Below are 26,672 nucleotides of genomic sequence, written 5' to 3' on the forward strand. Positions count from 1 at the left end.
CGGAGAAAATATCAATTTAAAAGCTTCAATATTCTCAATTATAAAAAACCAAAATTACTGTAAAAGTCATTTAAATGATTTTTTTTCTATTATAATTGCGCGTAAAACTTTAAGTGGAATTATACTTTTTTCACAATCTGTACGACATCCTCGTCGCACAATACATGGTCTTTACCTACTTTCTGCGGTTGATGTTTGACAGACGAACCCCATACAAGAGCACTGCAAATAACAAAAAAAAAAACAAATATCGATTTGATTCGTTTCTAGTATAAATGTAACAAAACAATAAACTTACTACTTAAATTCTTTTGCGATAGATCGATGAAGTTTGTTACAAAAATCTTCAACAGTTCGCTTCTCTCTATTTAATACTACAGGAGAATTATAATCCGGAAGTTGACCTTTAGGTTTGGTATAACTAAAAAATGGCGAAATAAAATAAGTTATTTGCGGAAAAATAAAATCAATCGCTTCGAGAACTTACATTCGAACCAGCTGCAAATAATCCCACATTTTTTCAAGCAAATCATCGAAGTTCCATTTATGATGAGCAGAAATAGGTACACAATGCGGAATTTTGTAAATAACGTCTAACTCTTCGATACTGATTTGATCTAAAATTATATACAGAGAATTGCGATCGACGTTTCAATCAAATGTTAACTGACAGATCATGACCAGTGATTACCTATTTTATTGAGCAAATAAATACAAGGTACATAAACACGGTTTCCCTCGATAACGTCGATCAGATCGTCGGACGTAGCATCATACCGCAAAGTAATATCTGCATTATGAATTTTGTACTCTGACAGAATAGTTTTCACGTTGTCTAAGTCAAGTTCCGATTGTGCGCACTGGTAATTACAAAACAACATAATCAATTGAATCATGCCCAATTTTTTTTATTGTTCTTCTTGTTAGTCAATTACCGTAGTCTGAAAGTTGATGCCACCTTTATCCTTTTTCCTGAAGGTAATGTTTGGTGGCTGTTTGTTTAATCGTAACCCAAAGCCTTCTAATTCATGCTCAATTAGCCTTTTGTGTCCAAGTGGTTTCAGTACATCCAGAACAATGAATATTAAACTACAAGTTCTAGCTACTGCTATAACTTGCCTTCCACGTCCCTTGCCATCCTTGGCACCTTCGATAATACCGGGAAGATCCAATAACTAAAAAAAAATTAATGATTTCCAAATACAGAATGGATATGTTACTTCTGTTTTTAGGGAAACAAGCATAAAACCTGTATTTTTGCACCCTTGTACTTTATACACCCTGGAACAGTCGTCAGGGTTGTAAACTCATATGCTGCAACTTCTGAATATACACCAGCAAGAGTGCTTAAAAGAGTAGATTTACCAACAGATGGAAAGCCTGCAATGTTTGTACAAACAAAAGTAAAGACTGTGCTTCGCTGTAAATATTATTTAAAGCCTATAATCAATACACACCAACAAAACCTATTCTAGCATCACCAGTTTTAGCCACTTCAAAACCTTGCTCACCACCACCTCCGCCACCTTTTGGAGTTATGAGTTCTCTTCTCAGTTTAGCTAATTTTGCTTTTAGTAAACCTAAGTGGCTAGATGTAGCTTTATTTTTTTGAGTACGAGCCATCTGTCGAAAAAGTCATTTTTTCAGGAAAAAGTCATTTTTTCAGGAAAAAGTGTCCAGAAATGAAATATAAAATAGTTTAACGCAGAAGAGAGGTTACCTCGGCTTCGATTGAAGCAATCTTTTCCAATATTGTACTCATCTTGGAATAATATGATATACAGAGCTTTCTTTAATTTCTATTTAAAATACGTTCTTATTTATGATCTTTCAGTTTCTTCCATTACAAATTTGCGCGAATACTTCGCTATAAAAACTTACACGTGCTGACAAGTTATATGCACATGTTACACACAGTTGAATGCGGCCAAATATCATAGCTTTGCTATAAAAAAAAAATGCAAAATTTTTGTCCCAGACTTTAAGCCAGTTTTCAAATAGAGATTTAATATTATTTTCAATTTATACCATCAACTAGTGTTATCGTAAAAAACTTCGTTCGGATTTACATAAATTAATTAATTTATAAATCTACGAATCTTCGTTCATTCGACCATCAAAAATGTTTTTAAATTAAGAGTACATCGATTGTAAGATACAATGCAAAATTCGATTAAATAATGTGCAAACAAAATTGATAGTATCAATATTGTATTACTCCCTACAAATATACATCATGTATAATAAATAAAATCTCTATTTCATTAAAATAATTATACTATATAATGAAACAGTGTATGTATTTATGAAATTAATATATAATTTCATATGATTGAAAATAATGTCTTAAATAATATCTAACTAAATCTATACTATTCATAAATGAAATTAATATATGTAGATACCTCCATACAATATAGAAATACACAATCTACGCGAACACACGTGTGGTGTATGCACATATACATTTATGATGCGTGCATATGCTATTTTGTATGACAGATGTATTAACCTAAGCCCTAATAATTCATAAATCACTCAATGCACTTAATGTATGTCTTTCAAGCCTTGCATTGCTGCATTAAAACGAAAGAGCACCATATTTATAAACTGAAATAAAGACTTTATTGATGAAATCGAGAATTCGATTAATGAAACAAATACATAATTTTACAATCTATAACTTAGCTTAAAAAGTTACAATATTTAATCATGCCGGTTTTCCAAGAGTCTTGTGCTGAGGTAATATTTTTAATTCTATATTATTAATGTGTAGCATGTAATTGAAACACAAAATCCTGTTTGTTTAATTTCAGCAAATTCAAGCACAAACAATTGTTATAATACATCCTGGCTCTATGTACCTTAGAATGGGCAGAGCATCTGATTTGAACCCTTGTACTATATTAAATGCTGTTGCAAGAAGACGTTTACCTGGGGGATTTGAATATAAAGATAGTTTATTACCATCTGCTGTACCGCGAGTAGGTTTTCTTATGAACAATATTTTTATAAAGGTGTCTTATCTTGTATTGCTTTTAGTAGACAAAGGAATTGACCCAAGCAATGGAAGAATCACGTCTTCAAGTATCTCATACTTTACAATCTTGTCTTCAATCTGATGGAAGAAGAAGATACGCTACACCACCGCAACAGATAGCTGCTTTTAATCGTAGATCAAATCCAGAAATATCCTCACCATGTAGTGTTGAATGGATAAAAACAAACAAAGATATAGTGGTTGGGGATGATGTATTGTCTTTAAATCCAGATGATAATTTTAATGTTCATTTCCCATATAGAAGAGGAGAACTTAATGTACATTCAGGGCCTGGTGGTAGTTTACGAGCTATTATGGCTGACTTAAAAACAATTTGGGAATATGTTCTCACAGAGAAAATGGACATTCCTTTACGAGACTTAAAACATTACAGGGCTGTTCTCATCATACCAGACATTTATAACAGGCAATACTTAAAGGAATTCACAACTTTAATGCTTTGTGATATCGGATTTGGAGCATATTTTCTCCTACAAGTTGGTATATAGCATGCATAAATGTAGAGGGTGGATGAGACATAAATTATTATTACGATTTTTTTTTTTTTAAGGATCATGTAGCAGCCACGTTTGGTGCAGGATTAGGATATGCATGTGTTGTTGATGTTGGAGATCAAAAAACGTCAGTTTCTTGTGTAGAAGATGGAATTTCTCACAGAAATACAAGAGTGCGTATGGATTATGGAGGCGGTGATATTACGCAAACGTTTTTCTGGCTGCTACAGAAATGTGCATTTCCATATAAGACTTGCGATCCTTCAAACAAATTGGATGCATTACTTTTAAATCAACTTAAAAAGGATTTTTGTCATGTTGATCTAAATGTATGTGGCTCTCAGGAAAAGACATTCGTGGTCAGAAAACCCAAACAACAAACAGAAAAATACACCCTTCAGGTATAAATAATATTTTTTTAGTGTGGTGCTTTAAACATCAAATTATTTTAAATGCTTGTATTAGCGACAAGTACCCTTTCCAGGTCGGTGACGAGTGTTTAGTAGCACCACTTAGTTTGTTTCAACCAGAATTATTTAAAGTCACTGGAACACATAGTGTACACATACAAAGGAGATCAATGGGAGATCCGGAAGATCCGCACGATGAAAATTACTTACGAGAAACAAGCGTAAGTACGAAAAACGCGTTCATTATTTTCGTTCGAGCAAATATCAAATTCATTGCTTCAGAGAAGAGGTATAAAAGAAAATCTAGAGCAAACGTCTGAAATGCAAGAGGAAGCGACTGTACCAACTGCAGGAGGAGAAGAAGAAGTAGTAGTAGATGCTGTAGATTCAGCACCAATTACTTTGTCGAATCGAGATTTGGACGCTCCGCGTGACTTTGTGGTCGGTCCTCAGCAGCTCTTAGGTCTCGATCATGCCGTGTTACAAAGCATCGATCGATGTCGTACGTATTGTATCAGTTGCAATAATACAGGATGTAACCTAACATATAGAAACCACCTACTTGCATAACTGAACCAATAATCACGTACTTTCTGCAAAGTATTATCTATTTTTGTAAAAAATGTAATAAAGTCTTATTGTGCTAATATCTTATAGCTACTGAAGATCTGAAAAGAAAGATGTACAGTTGTGTACTTGTTGTGGGATCAGGCATGAAATTTCAGGGTATAGGCATGTGGTTACATAATCGAATCTCCCTTCAAATTCCTTATATGTACAGAGCTGGTATGTTTCTACTAATTGTAGCTTTTTCAAGAAATATACATGAACAATCTTTCATTTTCTATATTATTGTAGAACAACTTGATATCATAACACAACCTAAAGAGATGGATCCTGGCATGACGGCATGGAAAGGTGCCGCTATTTTGAGTTGTTTAGAATCTGCTCAAGAATTATGGATTGGTCGGCAAGAATGGGAACGCATTGGTGTTAGAGTATTGAGAGAAAGAGCACCCTTTATGTGGTGAAATTTCAAGGAGTCAAAGTATTGTTTATATGTGTAATTTAAGAAAAGTCTAATTTTCTATATTTATATACAGTATAATGGTAATTACTATACAAGATTTCTGCTTTACTTCTCGAACTTATGTAATTAATTGTAGACCTATTATACTTCAAATTTTTATTACAAAAATATATTATTTCTTATAACATATCCATTAATCTAACTTTATTTTTATCATTCCTATGATGCATGATGATGTCAGCTTCAATTAAGAAATTTGTGAAATGCAATTCCTGTTCTGGTAAAATGTCTACATACACATCATCTCCACCACTTAAATATGATGTTGTTAGTTTCTGCAAATTTTTTGTTTCAATTTTTATTCTAGCAATTTTTTATAATGTTAAAACACGCTTATACTTACAGCTAAAAAATCTGTTATTGTCTTGTTGTCAGGAAAAATTGTACTTACAACAGTCTGCTAAAAATTTAAACACAGTGTATAAAATTAAATACAAATAAAGTACTACTATAATAATACTTCTTCCAACATACCAAATCCTTCTTTACAGAATTAAATATCTGTTTTAATAAAACATTTTCTCTAGTATATGATGTATTGTCTATCATTTCACTGTGTTCTAAATAAGCTTGTTTCATTTTTTCTAATCCTATTTTCTTGTTTTCCAAACTGCAATAAAAACGATGGACTTTAAGTAACCCTTCATTATAGTGTTTCCAAAATACTTGTTCTTTTTTACATACTAAGATATATCATCTTCGATAAATGATTGATACTCTTGCAAGCTTTCCAGAAACTTTTTTGCTGTCTGGACTTCCTCTTCTAGTTCTTTCAAAACTTCAACATGTAAATCAGATGTCTTAAGTATAGGAAAATCTTTAGGTTTTTCTTCAAAAACCTGATTTAATAAATGTTTGCAACATTTGTGTTGCTTCTTCCGTATTTCCTCTAAATTGCTGTTCCTCTTGAAAGATACTGGACTATTTTCTGACAATGTATCTATTAAATCTTCTATTTCTTTTGTTCGTTCCGACTGTATATCTTTTAACGTTTGAAAAGCATCATCTAAAGTATATTCCATTTTCTGTATTTCGTCTTACGTTATTGTTAAAGAATGTACAAAAATATACACACTACGATATCTGTATTCGCAAATTTTATAAAAAATATTTACGATCAAAAGAAATTCTACCAAACTCAACTACATCCTACAAAATCGCGCCAAATTAAATAAACAAATTTCCATTTGAACGTCTCTAATACAATCTGTTCGCCTTAAGGTGAATTTACATTTATCAAACAATTTCACAAGCAATTACTGTACTTTGATATATTGCCATGAAAACGTAACTTACAACTTTTTTGAAATGTTCGAATTACGTTTCAAAACGTTTAGGCAAAAGATGTGTGCTATCTGAAGATAAGACCCAAATTTTAATGCTATTAAAATATATCTTTACTGTTACAAGACGTCGGTAATGTTTTATAAATATCGTTCACAACCAAGACGTTCACAACGTCTTTATGACGTTTTACCTCAATCGACTTCAGTATTAGTCGTGAAACAGGAAAATTACGAGTCTGATTTTGCACTTGATACAGAGTAAGCTGGGCACCGGTCTGTTTGATAACATTGCCCCCTCTCAATATGGCTTGTATTAGGGTTGGCTGTGCCTTTATTAATTTTGAAACGTTTTAAAACGTTTTGTAAATATTCGTTAAAGTTCATAATCGAGACATCGTGAAAAAAATTTCTTAAAGTTCTTGTTTGTAACAAATGTTGTTTAAAAGATGCTTGAATTCAAATAATGTTCGAAACGAATCTAATTCACAGCTTAGATGTTTCAAGACTTTTGCCGGATTCAAATTCGTATAACCATTATTAAGTACATACATATTTAAGTACCTACACAGTTGTCCAAAAGTTTTATCTCAGTCGTTTTAAAGACATTACATCGATATTATTATAAACATATAACTTACAACACCTTTAAAACGTTCAGACGTAAAATGGATGACTTTAAGACATCATGAATAGTTACTGCTTGAATGATTACAATCACTTATGTATGTATATTCGAAAGAAAGATTATTATTTTTGTGTTATGTATCTAGAATAAATTGCTTTTAAATAAACTACAATATAAATTTACACACAACGCAGTTCATTATAATCATAAATGTCTTACTAATGTTCGTATATACGTATCTTACAATTTTATCTTCCTAAGTAGGGGGAAACTTGTTTATTCTACATTCTTCGCCTGCATTTCTTTAATCGCATAGAGTGGAGATACACATGCAAGTGTTAAAGTAGTATATCATCTTAACTAAATGGTAATGGTGCGTTACAGTTTATCAGACAATTAAATATTTTTTTTTAACAGTAGTCCACAACAGTATGCAAATGCAATAAATACCTTGTGTTCCAGTTAAAATAGCCGCGCTTAACTTCTATCATGTGTCAAAACGTATGTGTACAATTTGTGTAGAGTTTATCATTTTTAAATAAAGAACTGTTTGAATAGTACCAGCGTCAGTTTAACTGTTAAAATTCTTAATTTGTATTCGTATCAGTGCGAATACGTTGATGAGGAGAATGTTATGGTGAAAGATTGTTGATATTCTTTTTAATGGATCAGGATTTATTAACTGGGTGATTACAAATGAAAAAAAGACATCGTTATGTCTTCAATTAAGAAGAAGGTTAATCGTTAAAGGATATTTTTATTAAAATTGTATTTTAAATAGTGACAAAGTTGTTACACTCATTTATAAAGGTATTTATTTAGCTAGTATGAAATATAACATTAAGAATTATTTATAGGAATGATTCATGTGACATCTGTGCATTTTCATGTTTACTTTTTCTTGTTGAAAATTTGTATTTTGTGTTAAAGTATTATTTTGAAACATATATTCAGTTTTATTATAGCTATTTTAATAACTTCATTTGTTACATCAGCTTTGAGAAGTTAGTTGTATTGATATTTTAATTGGTGTATTTATACAAAATACTTCTAATTAAAATATTGTTATTAGGGTATGAACATTTATGAAAACATTTTAAAATAAACTGACAAAATGGTAAGTAAATTACCTCAAGAGTTTAGGAGGTACCAACGTAATCGAAATAACTTAAGGCTTATTCTTGATGAAACTCGAAGAGCATTAGGAGTTATTAATACTGAAAACATTTTTCCTGGAGGTAAATATTTACAATTTTTGAAACTTAAATACTTTCAAGATTAATTTTTACTTGAAAATATTTATTACAGAAGATATTGTTGAGGAGTTATTGCCTCCATTAACATTAGATAGAATTACTAATATTTTATCAAATTCTCCTGCCATTGTTATTTTTGGGCAGGACAGTAAATCAAAAGCAACATTAGTTAACAGTTTGATTTCTAATGATGTTTTACCGGTATCTAATGGACTTTGGCGATGGATTAAGTTCACTCATGGACAAATAAACCATGTTAGTCTCACATTAGGCTTAGAGTATGAAGTAGTTGAAAATTTACAAGCTAATGAGAAACCATGGAGTACCCTTCCAATTGAGGACTTAACAAGGTCTGGGGGTGAAGATATAAATTGTCCAACAGTACTTGAAGTTAAACTTGATCAACCGATACTAAAAGATGGTGTTCAAATATTTGTTGCACCAAATAATGGGGCAGTAAAAGTTCTTGCCAAAGGACTATTATCTATTTTACCAATATTTCTTTATGCTCTGGGTGACCAACCTTTGACAGAAGAAAATATTGAAGAATTAAGGGATTTGAAAGAAACATATCCTTTTAATCCTGTACTTTTTATATCATCATTAGGAAATATTACATTGGCTAGTATTGATGCTGAATTGACTGAATCTGAACAGCATAGATTGCAAAATCGATTAAATCCTAATGATTCTGTGTCAAATAAAAATGATGACAGTATTGATTTTGACAAAATGAATTCGCTTGGCATAACATGGCTGGATCAGTTGACAAACTTGGGTTTTCTCGGTATGGAAGAATCTGTTGAAGTTGATCAACTGGCTTGGTTGGGTGGTGGACAATATGTTAATTCTAGCGACTTGTTGGATTCATGCAAAAAGACAGATAGAATTTTATATTTTGTTCATGGATGTTTGCAAACCTATCTTATTAATGCTAGCACTTCCTTAAATGAAGTACATACAACTAGTCTACGAAAGTTTATTTTAAGTACTTTTGATATGGCACGTAAAATTCAAATAACTCCAAGAAGAATACAGTATGCCCAGTTGAAAGAAAGTGAATTATATATTAGTTTAATGACACTTGTTAATGAAAACCAACAGGAATTAACCGAATTAATACAAGCTATTGTGCAAGAGATGAAGGATGATGTATTATTATTAGACAATGATGTATGTTCATATCAGAGCATTCCTTTTAATGATACAGAGAGGGCAGAATGGTCTGCAACTATTAGAGCTACAATTTCTGAACTTCAGCGAGTGGTGCTTGGTCGCTTAGGTGAAAAAGTTGCCAAGCAACTTATAAATTCAGTCAATTGCTTGCGTGAGACATTTGTTGGTACATTGCAACGATGTTTACTAAGTCTTGAAAAAACATGCGAACGTGATTCTTGTTTACTAGCAAGTGATGCTTTAAAGCAAATACTTTCAGCCGCATATAATGTCGAGTTACATAATTCTTCACCATCTTTAATACATTCTTTCTTGGAAAGAATAAGACAACTTTTTAAATCCTTACCTTTGCCATGGTCGTCAACGCCGACTTTAGACGCTGCTTGGAGAAGGAAAGTTACTATCGACATACTGAATTCATTATCAGCTGCAAAGCTAGCTAGAACAATATCTACTCAGTTCAGAGATAAACTTAAGGCCTCGCATGATTCGTTTCAAGCAGCTCTCAGATCTTTAGAAAATTATTATTCTGGAAAATTAGAGAGAACAGAAGAACAAAGAATAGCTATCAGAAAGTGTCATGCTCCCAGATTGGCTAAATTAGCATTAGAATCAACATCAATGACAGATGTTGTTCGTTATGGAACCCCTCATTGTGGTAAAGAAATTGGGCGTGGTCAATATGGAGTAGTATTTGCTTGCGATGGATGGGGTGGTGCTCCAGGTCCCTGTGCAGTTAAATCAGTTGTTCCACCAGATGAAAGGCATTGGAATGATCTAGCAATGGAGTTTTACTATACCAGATCTATTCCAGATCACAAAAGAATAGTAAAACTCAGAGGATCAGTTATAGATCTATCTTATGGTGGAGGATATGGTCTTGGATCTGCAGTTCTTTTAATATCTGATCGTTTAAGTCGCGATTTATATTGTGGAATACGTGCTGGTTTATCTTGGTTAGAACGTATACAAATAGCAATAGATGTTTTAGAAGGAATACGTTATCTTCATTCACAAGGACTTGTTCATCGAGATATTAAGTTGAAAAATGTACTTCTTGATACAGAAAACAGGGCAAAATTAACTGATCTTGGGTTCTGTATCACAGAAGCTATGATGTCAGGGAGCATTGTTGGAACACCTGTCCATATGGCACCAGAACTTCTCTCTGGTCATTACGATAGTAGCGTCGATGTATACGCATTTGGAATTTTATTTTGGTATATATGCGCAGGACATGTAAGGTTACCATATGCTTTTGAGCAGTTTCATAATAAAGAACAATTGTGGACTAGTGTAAAGAAAGGTAATTTCAATTTCATTCAAATCTTATACGATTTCTTCTGTTTTATACTTTCCTAAATGTTTGTTTTTTGACAATAACAAGGTGTACGACCTGAACGATTATCTAATTTTTACGACGAATGTTGGAAATTAATGGAACAATGCTGGTCCGGAGAACCGTCTAAACGGCCTTTGCTCGGAGCAATTATACCGGTCTTAGAATCGATTCAGCAGAAAGCAGAAAGAGGCAAGTCCTTACAACAGCTCACCACTGTGAAGCTACAAGAAAGTTCATCACACTTGAAAAATCCTGCATTAGCATTAGCAGAACCTTATAATCAGAGAGGTTGTGTAATCAGTCCACTTCCTGTAAAGCGCAAGCCATTAAGAACAGTAAAACATCCTGTGTTTCACATTACTAATCTATTTCAAGCAAGTCTATGCTCTAATTTATATGTTCAAATGCGAGAATTCTAAAAATGTTTCACGCTCTTTGTTTTTAATTTATAACTTGAAAAAGATTCGATTATATTTAAAAGATATTTATGACAATTTCTCATTTTCTACTGCACACATTTGACATTTTTTTCAATAGTATTTCAAATGCAGTATTAATTTGACGAACTTCTTATTAGTTATTCTTTTATCAATTTTTTTCATTTTACATTTATTTGTTTGCGTACTAATAATCATAATAGCAAAATGTACTGATTCATGTAAACGTAATGCATAATTAAGCAATTATGATCATTATATAAATGTTTGTTTATGTTAGAAATATAAGTAATTGCAATATTTGATATTATTTTACATATGTAATTAGTGGGATATATTACAAATTTTTATAAGATACGACAAAATATACCTGGACGTTGCACTAATTACATATGTTAGTTCATATTTCATTGTGATAAATAAATTATTGATAGTAGAAAAAAAGTAACAAAATTAAAAATTGTATATTAACTATTGAAGAATAAATAAAGTTTCCCAGTTTTCTATTTGTCATTTGAACGTTATTTTAACTTTCTTTTTTAGTGTCCACTTAATATCTTAAACATTTGAATCTTTAGAGATACAAAATAAATGATTTAATGACAGATCCTATCTGTTGTGTATACAAATTTATATTGTTTTCAGATGGCATGTTCTTCAGTACATATGAATCCCAAAATGGAATTTGAAATGGTGTTAACAGTTTTTAAAACGCTTTTATCATTTGACACAAAGTTCTATGATTTTATCACATAGTATTAAGAATCTCAATAATTGTAAATTTGTAAATGAAAGAAGAGACATAGTAATTTCTTAAGGTATGAAATATTTCTTTTTTGAATATATTTCTATAGAAATTTTATTTACTCTTAAATTATAAATATGTATTACTAGTATGCACTATAACTAGTCATAATACCATTATAAATATTCATTGTTCATAGTTTGCTATACAATTGTCAATTACTATAACTGTATTAATCTGTTTAATAAAGTTCTATAATTACATAATTATAATTTTCTTTACATCTTGTTTGAAATGCATAAATAATGTACAAAAATATCTAACAAATAACATATTCATAATATAATTGAATGGATTTGGAATTAAATGTACAAGTTATTTAAAGTAGTACGTCAAGGTTAGATTTTGCTTTTTCTAAATCATGTAAGAATTTGTAAAATTGACTTATTGTCATTTCTATAAAGACATTCTTGGTTTTGGCACCTTCTTCTAACTCTAATTTAAGTTGTAGAAATGATTTTCCCACAGTATCAGATTCATTGCTTGCTGCAGTCACTGTAACAGTGATATATTTTTCTTAGTATTCAAAGTTTCACATTGTTTAATCAAGATTTCTCTATGCAATAGTACATTTTTTTGTAGTTTTTAATAAACTGTTTAATACAGCTGTAGAATTACAGAAACTGTTTTCTGCATTTAATGGCAGAATAATTATTTTTATATTTAAAATTTACAATTTATAGAAGGATATTTTGAAAAAAATATTTGTGTAAAAAATAGAATCTAGTTGAAAAGTAATAACTTTTTGTCTATATCAGAAGTTGGCAAACTATGACCCACAGACCAGATTTGGTTCACTGTTTATTATTGTATACCTTATGAACTGAAGGTGATTTTTAAATAAATTTTATAATAGGGTAACAAAATTACTGTTTAAGTCTATAAAATATAGACTGTGATACAACCATGTTTAATTTCAATATTTGCAGTAAGATCTCTTTGAAAACATTGTCAAAAAACATTGTTCAAATTTTAATAATGGACCATATTAACTTTGAAGTCCAATGAAAAGTAATTATGTTTTATGGAAAGAATTCAATGGTTCTCTTTTATTTCTCAAAGTCTACTTATGTGTAAACATATTTGGTTTTCATTTGCTATATTTATACGGCAAGCAAGGCCCAAATTCTTTATTATTCGATAATTTTCAGAATAAGTTTGCCGACCCCTTGTTTATATTGTTCTTTGAGGTTATACATCCTTACCACCGAATCTCCATGAAACATCAAGTATTTTGCTAACAGTTTTAACCATTTTATACCATTAATTATTAGTCTTTAACATGTAAATTAAATAGTTTATATATGTTTGTGTTACAAACTATTTCGTTAAAGTACGGATCAACCACAATTTTGACGGGTAACTTTACAGTAATGCGAGTATCGTCATAGACGAGATATAGAATAGACATTACATGCAATGCTTTTTTTGTTACACAAATTGGGGGCTTGCGAGTCATCATTTCCGTGTCACTTCTAACGTTATCAGTTTAAACTGGAATTTTAATTTTGTACTCTCAGTGTTAGGAATTAAGACCAAATATTGGGAGAATTTAATTATTTCGCAAGCAATCGAAATTATACCTCAAGAGCGATACATTCAATTCAATGTCTTGTAAAAGTATATGTAAAAATGAACAATTTATAAATTATCTCTTATATATTATTTATTGAAAATATGTCAAAGTATCTTGACTTCAGAACTATACAACCGTATAATACGTAAATAATTTTTCATCCAAACTTTTGTCGATATCGTATCAGAAGCAATATTCGTGAATTTCCTGACGTTACCGACGTCGATGATTGGGTTAAATACGATTCTCAGAGTCATTGCCCTTAAATACAGAGTGCGTTATAAAACTACTGATTTTCGAATAGTTGATAGGCAGCAGACTAGTTGCGTGTAAATGCATACAAGCTGAAAAGTACGAATTATTCGCGTTTCCTTGACTAGTTAAAGTTGTAAATAATTTGCTAAAATCAGTCTATCCGCGGTTTCTATCTGAGGCATTCCTCGGGTTCGTAATACAAGCTTCGCGAGACATCGGAGCTTCCCCCACCCCGCCGCTTAATTCGCGAGCGTTGCCGAGCACAGCGGACGGCTATCATTCATACTTTGAAAATAAACATGGTAAGACGTGTCAAGTTTATCCTTCCACTATTACTACTCGCGTTTTAATTACGATCTCTTGCAATACGGTTTCGATTTAATCATTACTTAATTGTAATAATCGTTTGCGTACTTTAATGCATCGTTATTTCGTTTCTGTTACAGTCTCTTATTGGAATTCGAAATTAAGAAATAATAAGACTTGTTGGAACCTGTTAAGACGTGTCGGCGTTTCACGACCAACGGGGTACATACGTGTTTCTAACCTTTTAATATTTCTTCATTATTATCAATTATTGTTTAATTATGATTTAATTTGTATTTCATTTCTGTTGCAGTCTCTGATTGAAATTCGAGGCCATGGAAAGTTTCATTGGCGCGTAAACGACGCCATAACAGATGGCAGACGAGTCGACAAATTTTGGAGGGAATATTGGTAACTTCTAAACAATTATATTAAAAATTAACATCTATATCAATATTTATATATTTTTATTTCTTTATTACGTTATTCGTTGCAAGCATGACCATAATTTTATAATCGGCCATTGTTAAGATAAATTATGAAAATCTTTGACAAACTTTTTATCCACTTCGATATATGTATATCGAAGTATACAGAAATGGCGTCGGTAGATATCGACGATAAATTGGAATAGTTTATATTTAACTGTATTCTGATCGCGATTGAATATTTCCGAGTGTTATTTATTTAATTGATTGTTTATATTTCTTTATGAATTGTTGTAATTGCGATTTGCATACATATTTCGATACAAGTTTAAGAAAATGTAGTAACTGCGGAGTTGCTATTCGAGCACAAATAACCAACGAACTTTAATTTTTGCAAATTTCGGAATATTTATAAAAATTATCGGATATTCTCACATTCGATGAAGTAAACATAATCATGCTTACAACTCTAACTATGAAATTTAGTGATATAATATTTATAAATTGAATAATTACTTGTACGTAATTATTTTCGTAGATAATATTTTATCGTTGAAATTCTCATTGATTGAGAATATTTCGCCTTCGTGGCATTGATCTTGTACGGGACAAACTATGTATACAGCAGTGCTAAGTAAAGCAGTATTTCTGTTGACGAACTCTTATAAGAAGATGAAAAAAGAAAACCAGTAGGCTAAGCACAGATGTGCTTGTTGTGTTTCTTATCTCCTGTACCTTTCTTTTCAGCTCTTTTCTTTCCAGGAAATTTGTTGGCCGCGCGCAATGCGGCCGGTAGATTCAGTGATCGTGCGTAGCAACAAGTTTGTTTCTCGGGCCAAAGTGACCCCGAGTACGTTGTCGTTCACGGTGTTAGGCAAACGCGAGAATAGAAGCAGTGTTTTCTACGCAATATTAAATTACTTCCAGAGCATCGTGGCTCTTTCTGTTTTCTGAATCGCGATAATAGAATCATTTGTTCGCCGATTTCAATCTTCGGCCGCGGTAATCTAATTTAATAGTTTCTAATCAAATTAATTATTTTTTCAATTTGAAATTTAAACTCCTCGTTACCGGAATTAGAGTCAGTGCATCACCGAAGAGGACTATTGGGCGATGCTCCACGAGCAAACAATGTAAGTATAAATTTATACTTTGAAATTTTTAATTAAAAATCTCTACAGTTTTGACAATAGATTCTAATTGTTTTCTTACAGTTTTCTTACAGTTTCTGAACATGATCCTGGGAACCAGCAGTAGTACCCGGGGGGTATCGGGCGGTGGACCACGAGCGAACAACGTAAGTATAAATTTATACTTTGAAATTTGTTAATTCAAAATCTCTATAATTTTAACAATAGATTATAATTGCTTTCTTATTCTTTATAGCAGGAGCATGCAGGGGGCTTTGATGACTTCCACTGGGCAGCAGCAGCATTATTATGCAGTCATCCCAGAGGCACAAGTTCATCATTCGTGAGTTGCATGCTATTTGTGTTCCTCTGGTCCCCAACCATGTTGTAGGATGAAAGAAAGATCCGAATCAACACGGGTGACCAGTTGTATACTTGGTATTTTTGACGAGTTAAGTGACCGCGGGTATGAAAAATACCCATGAATTATATTTTTTTAGTGCAGGCTAGGGTCTTCTTGCACTCGCGTTTTTTAATGTTATCAATAAATATTACACAATTTTGATAAAATATATGAAATATGTTTATTAACTTTATATGAATTATATAATTGAGTAGAATATGAATTAATATAATGTGAAAACATTATATTGATCATACGATTCAGTAAAATATCTTACATTATTAATATAATTATTGAATATTCGTTTTATTAATTAATACATCATATGATGTATTTTACGTGCAAGAAGGCGTTTCGCGACTGGTCGATTTTCAACTCAAAGGAACATGCATATTGATTATATTTTTAAAAAAATTTACTTTGACGACAGAATCGACCAAGGTTAATTCAATATTTTGAATAATAATTTAACAAATTTATTTCAATTTGCAAAGTAAATTATTTTATCATGAAATCTTGATTAAAGTCTTACATTTTGAACAATTAAATTTCAGTCACAAGTTTTTCTTGAATAATAATATCGTTCAATATTAACGTACTCTGTTGTTGATGTATTACATATAACAAGTCGAGTCATTTTAACTGGGAATAGATACCGTTTAGTTAATTATTAATAACCAGTTGTTCTAGTCAGGATTTTCAGGATACTTTCCCGTGTTCGTTGCCTAAGTTCATGCACATGCCCAAGTGTTATTTGCACGAGCGAAGGCAACGGGGCACGATGACTTAGTTTGTAACATTTACAATAATAATTTATCCGTGCGACTGACAATGCTAGTGTATCGTGCACGATGTACTGTCCACATATGTGTGTTTGTGGTTAGGTTGTGGAAGTGCATCGTATCAAAAGTTCATTACAATTCAGATACAGAATTCTTTAACATTAGATTCATAACAATCGTAATAATAATATTAAACTTATAGTTATTATTTACTTGGCAATTGTTCGTATTGCATACGCGTCAATAATATTGTAAAATGCATAATGAATTAACTTTTCAATCTCATATAATCATATATAGAGTATATTTTAATAAAGACTATATTAGATATATTAAAATGTTTTACATAAATAGTAAAAGTACGCAATGGGCACTAGCTTTGTCAGTCCACTGCAAAAACTGGTACGTACACAATTAGAGTATGAATGAGGTTGTGTCCGGGTGTCGGAGGAACCCCGGGGAGTTCTCTCTAGTTTAGGTCGCGCCCGGACATTCAGAATGAGAACCGTGGAGTGTTTGTTTGAGAGACTGAGTTTTGCATTTTTTTAAATATAGGGTTAGGTAGGTAGGTAACTTATTCTCTGGTGTGTGTGTTTAAACCTAAGTAGGTAGGGTCAGGGCAGGACTGTCCACATTAGTTATACATCGGGTAGGCGCGTTTTCGCGTGGCAGTTCTGTTCCTGTAGTTACGATTTCGAGAGTAGAAGTCTTGCTGATTTAAACGGTGCACTTGTGCTGTTTGTTTCGGCTTTATTTTCGACTCCTCGAATCGCGCGACTCTTAAAGTCGCTCTCTCGCGCTCGCGGCCGTGATTAGGTCCCTTTCGAAACGTTCGTCCCGCTCGAGATTCACCACGTATGCTCTTGCAACAATTCGTATATTGTTGGAAGACTACGTATTGCACAAAATCTCGAGCCCAGTCTTTCGTAAGTTTCAGGCATCGGCAGGACCGCCGAAGAAAGAAAAGGCTCTCGATGAGCCGAAGAGGCCCTGACAAACTGTCTCAAGAGTGGGCTGCAACAAATGTCTTTTCATCTTCATCCTCGGATGAGAATGGAAAGTCATTCCTGTTACTACTTTGTCACTTAACTCGTCTGTAGTTGTAGTTAGTTTATTTTTCTGGCTGGCTCACGTATGCATGTACCTGATGGTACATGATTGCACCATGCATGCCAGCCATCCCTCCCCATAACTCGCGGTTATGATATACATAGAGTTGCGAATATCCAATAATCGCGTTTGCTTGTAGAGTTGCGAATCACCGTTTTTCGCGTTTCCTTTTCAGGGTAGTGTTGCGCCTTGACACGATACGCGATTGGTTTTTTGCAAACTTAGGTACTGAATGTTTGCTTAAAAATAGCGTTGCGAATTATTGATAAACGTGATTGCTCGTAGAGTTGCGAAATACTATTTTTCGCGTTTGCTTTTCAGGGTAGTGTTGCGAACAATCACGATTCGCGTTGCTTTTTTACTCTTTTACATATATAATAATGGATGTCAACCGCGTTTGTAATTTTCATGTTATAAATTAGCGTTGCGATCTTGATTAATCGTGCGATTTTTTATTTAGCGTTGCGATATTTTCAATGCCCAAATTCTACCCCAATTGTAGTACTAGTAGTAGTTAGTTTATTTTGTGGCCAGTACATGTCTATGTACATGTACCAATAGCCCCTGATTAAAGTTAGAGTTGCGAATAATATACAATGTTCGCGTTTGCTCGTAGAGTTGCGAACAAATATTTATCGCGTTGATGCGTTAGTGTTGCTTATAAACACGATTCGCGATTGTTTTTATGCAAACCTAGGAACCGGGTGTTTGCTTTAAAAATAGCGTCGCGAATTATTAGTAAACGCGATTGCTGTTAGAGTTGCGAATCACTATTTTTCACGTTTGCTTTTCAGGGTAGTGTTGCGAATAATTACCATTCGCGGTTGCTTTTATTGTTACAAGTCGCGTTTGGAATTTTTCCTATTATAAATTAGCGTTGCGATTGTTGATTTATCGCGTTGTTGCCCCGTAGTGTTGCGATATTTAAAACGTCTAACTTCATTCCCATATGTGCCACTCTATTGTAGTTTGAAGTAGCTTGATGTAGTTAGTTTATTTTGTGCATGTATGTTTATAGCTACAACCGAAGACGCCAGCACCTGATCCAGCGTTTTTGGGCAAAACGCGATTTGCATTAGTGTTGCGAAACATAAATATATTTCCATTAAAGATAGAGTTGCGAATATACAATAATCGCGTTTGACTCGTAGAGTTGCGAATTCCTATTTTTCGCGTTTCCTTTTCAGGGTAGCGTGGCGAATTCCATACGCGATTGCTTTTATCGTTATTTAAGAATAGCATTGCGAATTAACTGATCGGTTTGCTCTTAGCGTTGCAAATTACTATTTTTCGCGTTTACTTTTCAGGGTAGTGTTGCGAATAATTACCATTCGCGGTTGCTTTGATTGTTATAAATCGCGTTTGGAATTTTTCTATTATAAACTAGTGTTGCGATCTTGTCGCGTTTTTTATTAATACGAGTTGCGATTCAATGCCCAAAAGCTGGCCAAAACGCTGGCCACTGCACCAGGATCATCAAGAAGCAAACTGGGATTCTGCAAAGCCTCGAATGGCTCAACATCATTATTAAAATTAGTGTTGCGCATGATTAAATATGGGTGCACGCGATTTAATTAACAAAGGAACCCTGCGTGGTTCATTTTACGAATAACAAGCACCATTCGCGTATAGTTTTTTATTTTATAAATTAGCGTTGCGAAAGAAAGAATGGTCCACTCACGGGTTGTTTGAATTTAAGACGAGTGGACGTTTATTCCAATTATGAGTTTATTCTCAAAAGAAATACTGCTTGAAAGTACTGTTGTGAATAGACCAATTGTTTTATTCTTCATAACGTGTTAAAATCTGTAATATATGGGAATGTATTTTAATCACAGATTTGTGTTGCATTTAAAAATTCTATATTATGATTAATTTTATTGTAGATTGAATTTATGATTGCTATATAGATATCTATATCACTAATTATTCATTCTTAGAGTTGGTAATTTTTACGGGATATAATAACGTTTGCGATCCAATTGTTATTTATAAATAGCGAATTTTTTATAACTATTCTGTATTCTTTGCATTAATCAAAGTTTGTTCGCGGTCATTGTTTTAATTGATGGAAAATAGAATGCTTGCATCAAAAGGGTATGCAAATTGCAATTCGATATTTCATATTGAGAGTTAATTGCCGCGTAGAATCGACATTTTCGTTCGCTATTGCTTTTTCTGTATGAACCTAATTTAGTTTTGAATACAGTAAAATATAATTATTGCAATGTATACGTCTTGAAAAATTGTTTATTTCATAAAGGAAACGAAAAATAAAATCTACGGGTAACAAATGAATAAAATTTTCAATCCATTTCGTATTTATCTTAACACTGAGGCGAATTTTCATTCAATTTCACGTAATATTTATGTTGTTAAACTTTTTAATATCAATTTTTACTCGTGGAAGCTCAAATATTAATTTCATAATATCACTTTTTCTATGATCGATTACCATTAGTCTATCTTGACGGTATATAATTATTTTTTTCTGTGTTCATTAATACACTTTCATTTCAGCTTTTAATCCTTTGAACAAGTTCTTGTTACAGAATATATGTATAATCATTGAAGATTGGAATTGGAAACGGTACACGGATTCCATCTTGATCGCTCTTAGAGAAATATTTCATACAATTTTATTTATTGTCTGATTTATGTTTCAGGGAAACATCGTGGGATTAATCAAGACACCAAGAAGAAATATTTTTTCATATTTATTTGTTTTATATGAGTTATATATTTTATTGGATATGAGTTTTTGTTTCAGGAAAACATCGTGGGAGTGACGAAGACACCAAGAAGAAAATATCTTCTCATATTTCTTTGTTTCATGTCGGTTATATTTATTGTATATGAGTGTATGTTTTAGAAAAACATCGTGGGATCGATGAAGACACCAAGAAGAAAATATTTCCTCATATTTCTTCATGTTTCTACAGATTGCGTTAGAATATAAGTACAAATGTATATAGATTATAAGATAAAAAAGCGTTCTCCTGCCGTTTATTAAATATTACCGAAACGTGTGCGTAAATTTAAGTGGGAATGATTAATATTAAGATACATATTGGTATTCTAATATGCAAGGTCCATACGTGCAGTTGCACATTTCTGGTTGGATCTTCAGGATCCTTTCTTCGTTTTGTACGAGTGTCTTGTTATTTAAGAAGGAACAATTAATAATAAAGTACATATTGGTACTTTAGTAATCAGGATTCGTACGTGCAGTTGCACATTCCAATTTCGTTTCTAGAAAACATGTGATGGATTATTTCACATGTATCAATATTTTGTTAGGTTTTTGATCTCTTCATTGGTCAGAGTTCGTGCATGCAGTTGTACATTTCAATTTCGTTTTTAGAAAACATGTGTATCATCTCACATATATTGACATTTTGTTAGGTTCTTCATCTATTGATTGGGCAGTTCTTTTAAGAACGCTCCTTTTCTAGCTCGTTTCTAACTTTTCGATAGCTTCTCCCTTAGATAGGTATTCGAATTCCTCGCCAAAGGAAGGGTGGTTGGGGCGAGGCTAGGGCGGGTCTCCATTCGCAGCAACCTCCACGCGGTGAGACCTGGGGATTATTATTTACTATGTAATTAATATAATTATTAATTACATAGCAAATAATATGAGCTAATGGCTGCGTTCTTCTTATAGTTCCATATACCTTCTTCGTCCTGGTGTGCGGTCTAATAACACTGATTTCGAGTCGCAAATACGTTTTTGCCGAGTTAGTTTTCAAATAAATAGTATATTACAATTTAAAATAAAAAATAGAGGATTTGCGGTGTATTTATCAATGAGATCCTTACGTATTTTAATAATTTTGAAATCTTTAAATAATCTCAATCGATTGGTTATTTCAATGAAATTAATCGATCGATGCTCAATTCTGGACCATACAGCTTTCATTCCGTTAAAAAATAATAAAATTTATGTAATTTTATTTTCTGTCTCACTTCCTCTTGTGTTAATTTCTAAATCTGTTGATAACGTTGCGAGTGACACGAAAATGGTAATGGGGTCCCGGGACCCCAGAGAAACGGGCCGAAAAATACATTTGGTGAAAGGTCTATTCATATACCTCGTCTGAGCTTACATACCTCGTATGTGATTTTAACTTCTTATGTGGGACAGTAATGGTTACCATGGCTGGTAAAGTAGAAAACTTTACCTACTGAAGGTGAGAGGTACATCATCGAGTCATCAAACTCACTAGTATTTTTAAACCGGTTGCAATAGATGTCAGAATAGTTTGAGTTTAGTTATCGATTGTTGATAATGCAATAGAATGTCTTAAATCAAACCAGTTCAATATTTTAAAATCACGCGTTGTATTTTTCGGAACCACTAATAATGTTATTAGTTTTCTTTTTGCTTAACTCCCTACTAAATATCGAATGCATGGATCGCAACTTACATCGTTACCTAAGTTATTCAGACACAATGCCGTTGATCGCGCGTTTAGGGTAGTAATAAATTTGTCAGAATATCCGATTTTTCATTAGTTTTCACCGTTCGATAAAATTCTTGCCGCGGGTACGAATATTCGAATCGCTTTAACGAAGGATCTTGCGTTTCCATACTTGGCGAATGGCGAAAAAAAGGGTTTTGTGCGAGCAAGTTTCGCCGCTATCAGATTCTTCTGTCGGCGACGTATCTGCGAATTTATTGCCTCGCTTCTCCGCAGAGGCGGGAGTGCACGATCTCTCCAGGAGAATTCCCTTTAGGATAGCGCCTTGTCTGTCAATTCCTCGCTATGGTCAAGACACTTGGTTCCCCTCATCGATTATCTGTCCTCCCTCGTGGTACCCATGCAGCCAGAACACCTCTTGAGGCCACTAACCCGTACGCGCGGAGAAAACCTCCGGGATTCTTTTTATCTTGCCAGTCAAACTGTTGTTCGAGTTCTGGCTTCTCGTACAGGATGGTCGATTAACGACGTTAAACAATTTGAAGGCACACGGTGCTCCCTAATTTGGACGAGTGTCCACAGGTTTATGTTAGTATATGTGGATCTGGAAATGTAACGAAACCGATGATTAATCTGTTCGGTACTAAATAATAAGGTAGGAAGCTGGGTCGGTTGAGAGAGTCATTTTTATCACTTATTACGGATATAATAACATAACTTATATTTATTTAATGTGAACGTTAAAGAAGAGGTCACATATTGCCTTTGTATGTATAATTACACATGTTCCTTTTTCAAACTTTGATCCAAAATCAAAAATCTTAATAGCCGCATATAATGCCATATTCAGGAGACATTCCTCTACTTTTTAAGACCGTGTATTTCATTTTTAAACCGGTAATTCAACTCGATCTGATTTAATCTATCTTCAATTTAATATAATTAAATTCGACATTAATCGTCGATCTTGTGTATTCATAATCGTTGCAAACAGCTAGTTTACATGTCTCGACTTCAGACGTCTTGACGTTAATAGCATGTCCCACAAGATCTTGATAAATTCGCGGGCTTCTTCTTAATTACCTTGGGCGTCGTTCGTTATTAAGTGCACATCAATTATCATCGACTCGATCAGGCCTCGTGAACGGCGAGAAGATGATAGGCTCCGTCATGTAAATACATCTTGCTCCAATTACACGGCGAAGATATGTCATCTTCGCAGAATACGGACCTTAATTAACGTAATATTAGACCGCCGTGATTTGAATCCCAGGTGTACATCAGATAACGTCATTTTGGCATGCTTTGTAACGACGATACCCTCGTTAGCGCATTGACAACTGGTCACATAAATTTGTTTCGTCGCGATGATCTCTTGCTTGAAGTTCAGTTTACCAATGCATATATCGGCAATCAATCGTACAAAAGTCCAATGTTCGCGATTTTCAAGAAAACGTGCGCCTAGTTAAAATAGCGCCTAGTGAAATTTCGAAGACACTTTCCTCTAAAAAAGATAGGTACTTTGAGATTTTTCAAGCGATATCGTATGGGTTTCTTTTTATAATACCGTGAAGGATATCAGAACGAAATATAGGAATGAAATAATAACAGTTTAAGTCGTATTATACTCGTTTGATACTTTTCGATGCGTTCAAGTCCGGTTCTTTTCTTTTTTCTCATTCTTGAACTTGGTTTCTCACATTTTCGAGGAAGTCTGTTTTAATACATTTATTTTGCACTCTTCTAACACCGTACTACTCACTGGTATATAAATAATTCGTTCGTACGTTAAGAGAACTCTCCCTTTAGGAATCGATGGGGATGATTCCGCGAATTGTAGCGAGTCACTACTGTATCTCGAACCCTCATATGTGGAGACGGTTCCTGCACTCGCCAGCAGAGGGACACGCTCAACTTGCATCTCTCTCGCAAGTACTCGACCAACCAGGGTTGCTAGGGTTGCTGTACTCTCCTTTTCTTTTCTTTCCTCCTGCCACAGAGAAAATCTGATCGCGAACGATAGAGAAATTCAGCAACGCCAAGCAATCCTCGTTCTCGAGCCGCATGCGGCTGGTAGCAAAAAGGGAACGGCTTGATTCACAGAATTGAGAACTTAATGAATCGTAGAAGGGGTCGGTACAGAGATTCGAACCTTTAAATCCCGCAATCACCGGTCGGAGGAGGCAGCTTCTTTATTACCGCGTCCTTGGGAAACAGCTATTAAGGATCGAAAACGTCCGCGATTTCGTCCATATATACTTTCTCCACCATTGTCCCGGGACCGCTCGGCGAGCAGATCTCTGGCCAAGGTAAAAGAGGGCTTAGGCGGGAGAGGGAGTGGAAGGAAAAAAAAAAAAATTCGGGACACGTTGGATCGGGCTACTGTAAAAGCGAGCGCGGAAGGAAGGATTGGCGGGTTGGGTGGGTGGGTGGGGATGGAATATCGTGGTCGGGTAGAAAAAGGAGGGCGTTGTGATAAAGTGCGGCAAGACGATCGACGGAGAAAGGGCGCATAAGGGGGCGATGAAGCGGGGGACAGGGGGCGGGCGAGCACGGTCGCGCCGGTGCGAGTTTCTTATGGCGCGGTTGGGACAGAAAGATCCGCCGCAAAAAAGGACCGCCCCGGCTGCGCGGACGCGCAGAATCTGCAATTATATCGCAAAAAAGGAGCCGAGTGTCCGGGACAAACTGCTTCCTGGCCCGTAAACAATGCTGCCAAATAAGTCGCCGGGCATAAATCGTTCCGTGCCGGGTCCGGGCGACTCGCGCTGCTCGCACGAGCGGCGCAGCCGCGTTCTCCCAATCGTACGATAAAAAGCCAATCGATCGCTAAACTCTTTATTCCGCCGCTGAAAGCTCAACGGGGACGGAAGGAGGAGAGACGATCGACCGCGAACGACGGAGATACGAATTTACGAGTCGGTGCTGTTCGCCGCGGCCACGTCGGGCCAGATATGTATTGCGATATAAAGTTTCTTACTGGCAGCGTCCGGTCGCTGCCGGCCCTCGATCGATGTCGTTTGATATGTCGATTCTATTAAATAACCGAGTTCCGACTGCCAGCGAGATGAAGGGTCTCTGTCGGGCCATCGCGAGGGCCATTAACGTGTGGTCCCCGGTATCATCGACGACGTATTTTTATTTGAAATCGTCCAGATAATTATTCCCCCGAGACGATCCAGCCGGACGCGTCTCGCGATAATAAAAATTTTTTACGACTCGTCGATGGTGTTTACAATTCGTATTGATTATTATAGGGAATAATCGGTCCGTTGATTCGGGTATCTGGTGCAATCAATAGCAGAACGCCCATCCCCGCGACTCGTCTCTTTATTATTTGCCAAGGTCCGTTTGGAGAAAAAACCCTTAATTAACCGCAGTTTTTAGCCCCGCGAGATCGAACAAAAAAGTATTTTACAACCTCGCGGCCATCGTCCTTGTTAACGTTTGCCAAAGCAGCGTCTCAATAAGCGCGCGCGGTCCGTTCGCGATCGTAAAGTTCGATCGCAGAAAGGGAATTCTTTTTCGTGGGCAATAATTTATGATAACCCGGCCGCTCGCGAGAGGAACGAGCTCGTGTCAAGTCGTAACCGGATATCGGCTTGCCGTGCAGTGTAATTATTTTTCAACGTGAACGCAAAGAAGCGAGACGGAAGAAAAAAATACGGATGAACGAGGCGAGAACGCGAAGGCACCGAGGGCGAGAGGATCACGCTCGCGCGAGATTTCGCGCGCTTTACCCCATAATTACGCGATGCTGGGAATTCATTAGCGCGTTAACCAGGTGTGAGCACCGGGCGCCTGATAATCGAGAGGTCCGAGGGCTTGGCTCGAGTCGGCTTCGAGAAAAAATTAATTCCATCAGATTAACCGGCCCATTGTAATTACGTACGAAGCGTTAACGCGGCCCGAGCTTCCACAATCGGGACGTATTCGCTGGTAAATGGTGAAGATGCCGGGGTTATACCTCTCGTAGGACCGAATATTCGCGATACGGCGGATTAATTAGGTTCCTCCTTTCATTACGAGCCTCCCGGCGAAACGTTATTAAGTATCGACGTATATTTCAATCGAGCGGGCATTAAAATAATCTCACGCTTGTTTCTCGCGCTGAAACCCGATGCGCATTAAGCACCGGGATAAAATATTAATTTATGACGGTCGAAAGTTAGCCGGAGTTAATAAGGTGCCTCGGAGGTTCGTTGGCTCGACCTCTGGCGAGCAGTTAAGACCGCGGATACGAATCGAGGGCGCGATGAAACGAAAGTAAGGCTCCACC

The 26,672-nt window shown here is 34.8% G+C and overlaps 4 protein-coding genes across 8 annotated transcripts; 2 read left to right on the top strand and 2 right to left on the bottom strand.

The window, feature by feature from the left end:
• Positions 1–87: 87 nt before the first annotated feature.
• Positions 88–2,446, bottom strand: LOC122401116 (GTP-binding protein 128up). Of its 3 annotated transcripts, none has more exons than XM_043403065.1 (9): positions 2,406–2,446; positions 1,721–1,945; positions 1,458–1,623; positions 1,250–1,380; positions 936–1,175; positions 692–860; positions 488–617; positions 299–421; positions 88–222 (listed from the first exon to the last, which is right to left on the bottom strand). In XM_043403065.1, the coding sequence occupies exons 2-9, from the start codon at positions 1,760–1,762 to the stop codon at positions 120–122; spliced, it is 1,104 nt and encodes a 367-aa protein (XP_043259000.1). In that variant the 5' UTR covers positions 1,763–1,945; positions 2,406–2,446; the 3' UTR covers positions 88–119. The 3 variants fall into 3 exon arrangements, with proteins under 3 accessions (XP_043259000.1, XP_043259002.1, XP_043259001.1); XM_043403067.1 differs by lacking the exon at positions 2,406–2,446 and having other exon boundaries at positions 1,721–1,799; positions 1,882–2,018; XM_043403066.1 differs by lacking the exon at positions 2,406–2,446 and having other exon boundaries at positions 1,721–2,017.
• Positions 2,359–5,119, top strand: LOC122401115 (actin-related protein 8). 2 transcript variants are annotated; one of them, XM_043403062.1, is made up of 8 exons: positions 2,359–2,742; positions 2,817–2,984; positions 3,046–3,537; positions 3,612–3,956; positions 4,040–4,186; positions 4,248–4,467; positions 4,623–4,751; positions 4,824–5,119. In XM_043403062.1, exons 1-8 carry the CDS (start codon positions 2,713–2,715, stop codon positions 4,994–4,996), a joined length of 1,704 nt encoding a protein of 567 aa, XP_043258997.1. In that variant the 5' UTR covers positions 2,359–2,712; the 3' UTR covers positions 4,997–5,119. The 2 variants fall into 2 exon arrangements, with proteins under 2 accessions (XP_043258997.1, XP_043258998.1); XM_043403063.1 differs by lacking the exon at positions 2,359–2,742 and having other exon boundaries at positions 2,845–2,984; positions 3,043–3,537.
• Positions 5,120–5,174: 55 nt separating this feature from the next.
• Positions 5,175–7,118, bottom strand: LOC122400977. Of its 2 annotated transcripts, none has more exons than XM_043402793.1 (5): positions 6,985–7,118; positions 5,740–6,138; positions 5,530–5,665; positions 5,399–5,455; positions 5,175–5,330 (listed from the first exon to the last, which is right to left on the bottom strand). In XM_043402793.1, the coding sequence occupies exons 2-5, from the start codon at positions 6,075–6,077 to the stop codon at positions 5,175–5,177; spliced, it is 687 nt and encodes a 228-aa protein (XP_043258728.1). In that variant the 5' UTR covers positions 6,078–6,138; positions 6,985–7,118. The 2 variants fall into 2 exon arrangements, with proteins under 2 accessions (XP_043258728.1, XP_043258727.1); XM_043402792.1 differs by having other exon boundaries at positions 6,891–7,021.
• A 170-nt stretch (positions 7,119–7,288) lies between these two features.
• On the top strand, positions 7,289–11,223 carry LOC122400978 (dual serine/threonine and tyrosine protein kinase-like). Its single transcript, XM_043402794.1, has 5 exons — positions 7,289–7,339; positions 7,639–7,776; positions 8,039–8,204; positions 8,275–10,704; positions 10,786–11,223. Exons 3-5 carry the CDS (start codon positions 8,081–8,083, stop codon positions 11,157–11,159), a joined length of 2,928 nt encoding a protein of 975 aa, XP_043258729.1. The 5' UTR covers positions 7,289–7,339; positions 7,639–7,776; positions 8,039–8,080; the 3' UTR covers positions 11,160–11,223.
• Positions 11,224–26,672: the final 15,449 nt, after the last annotated feature.

The sequence above is a fragment of the Colletes gigas genome, unplaced genomic scaffold (genome assembly GCF_013123115.1).
Source record: "Colletes gigas isolate AHSC1104 unplaced genomic scaffold, ASM1312311v1 Colletes_gigas_Sc00021, whole genome shotgun sequence".
NCBI classification, from domain to species: domain Eukaryota; kingdom Metazoa; phylum Arthropoda; class Insecta; order Hymenoptera; family Colletidae; genus Colletes; species Colletes gigas.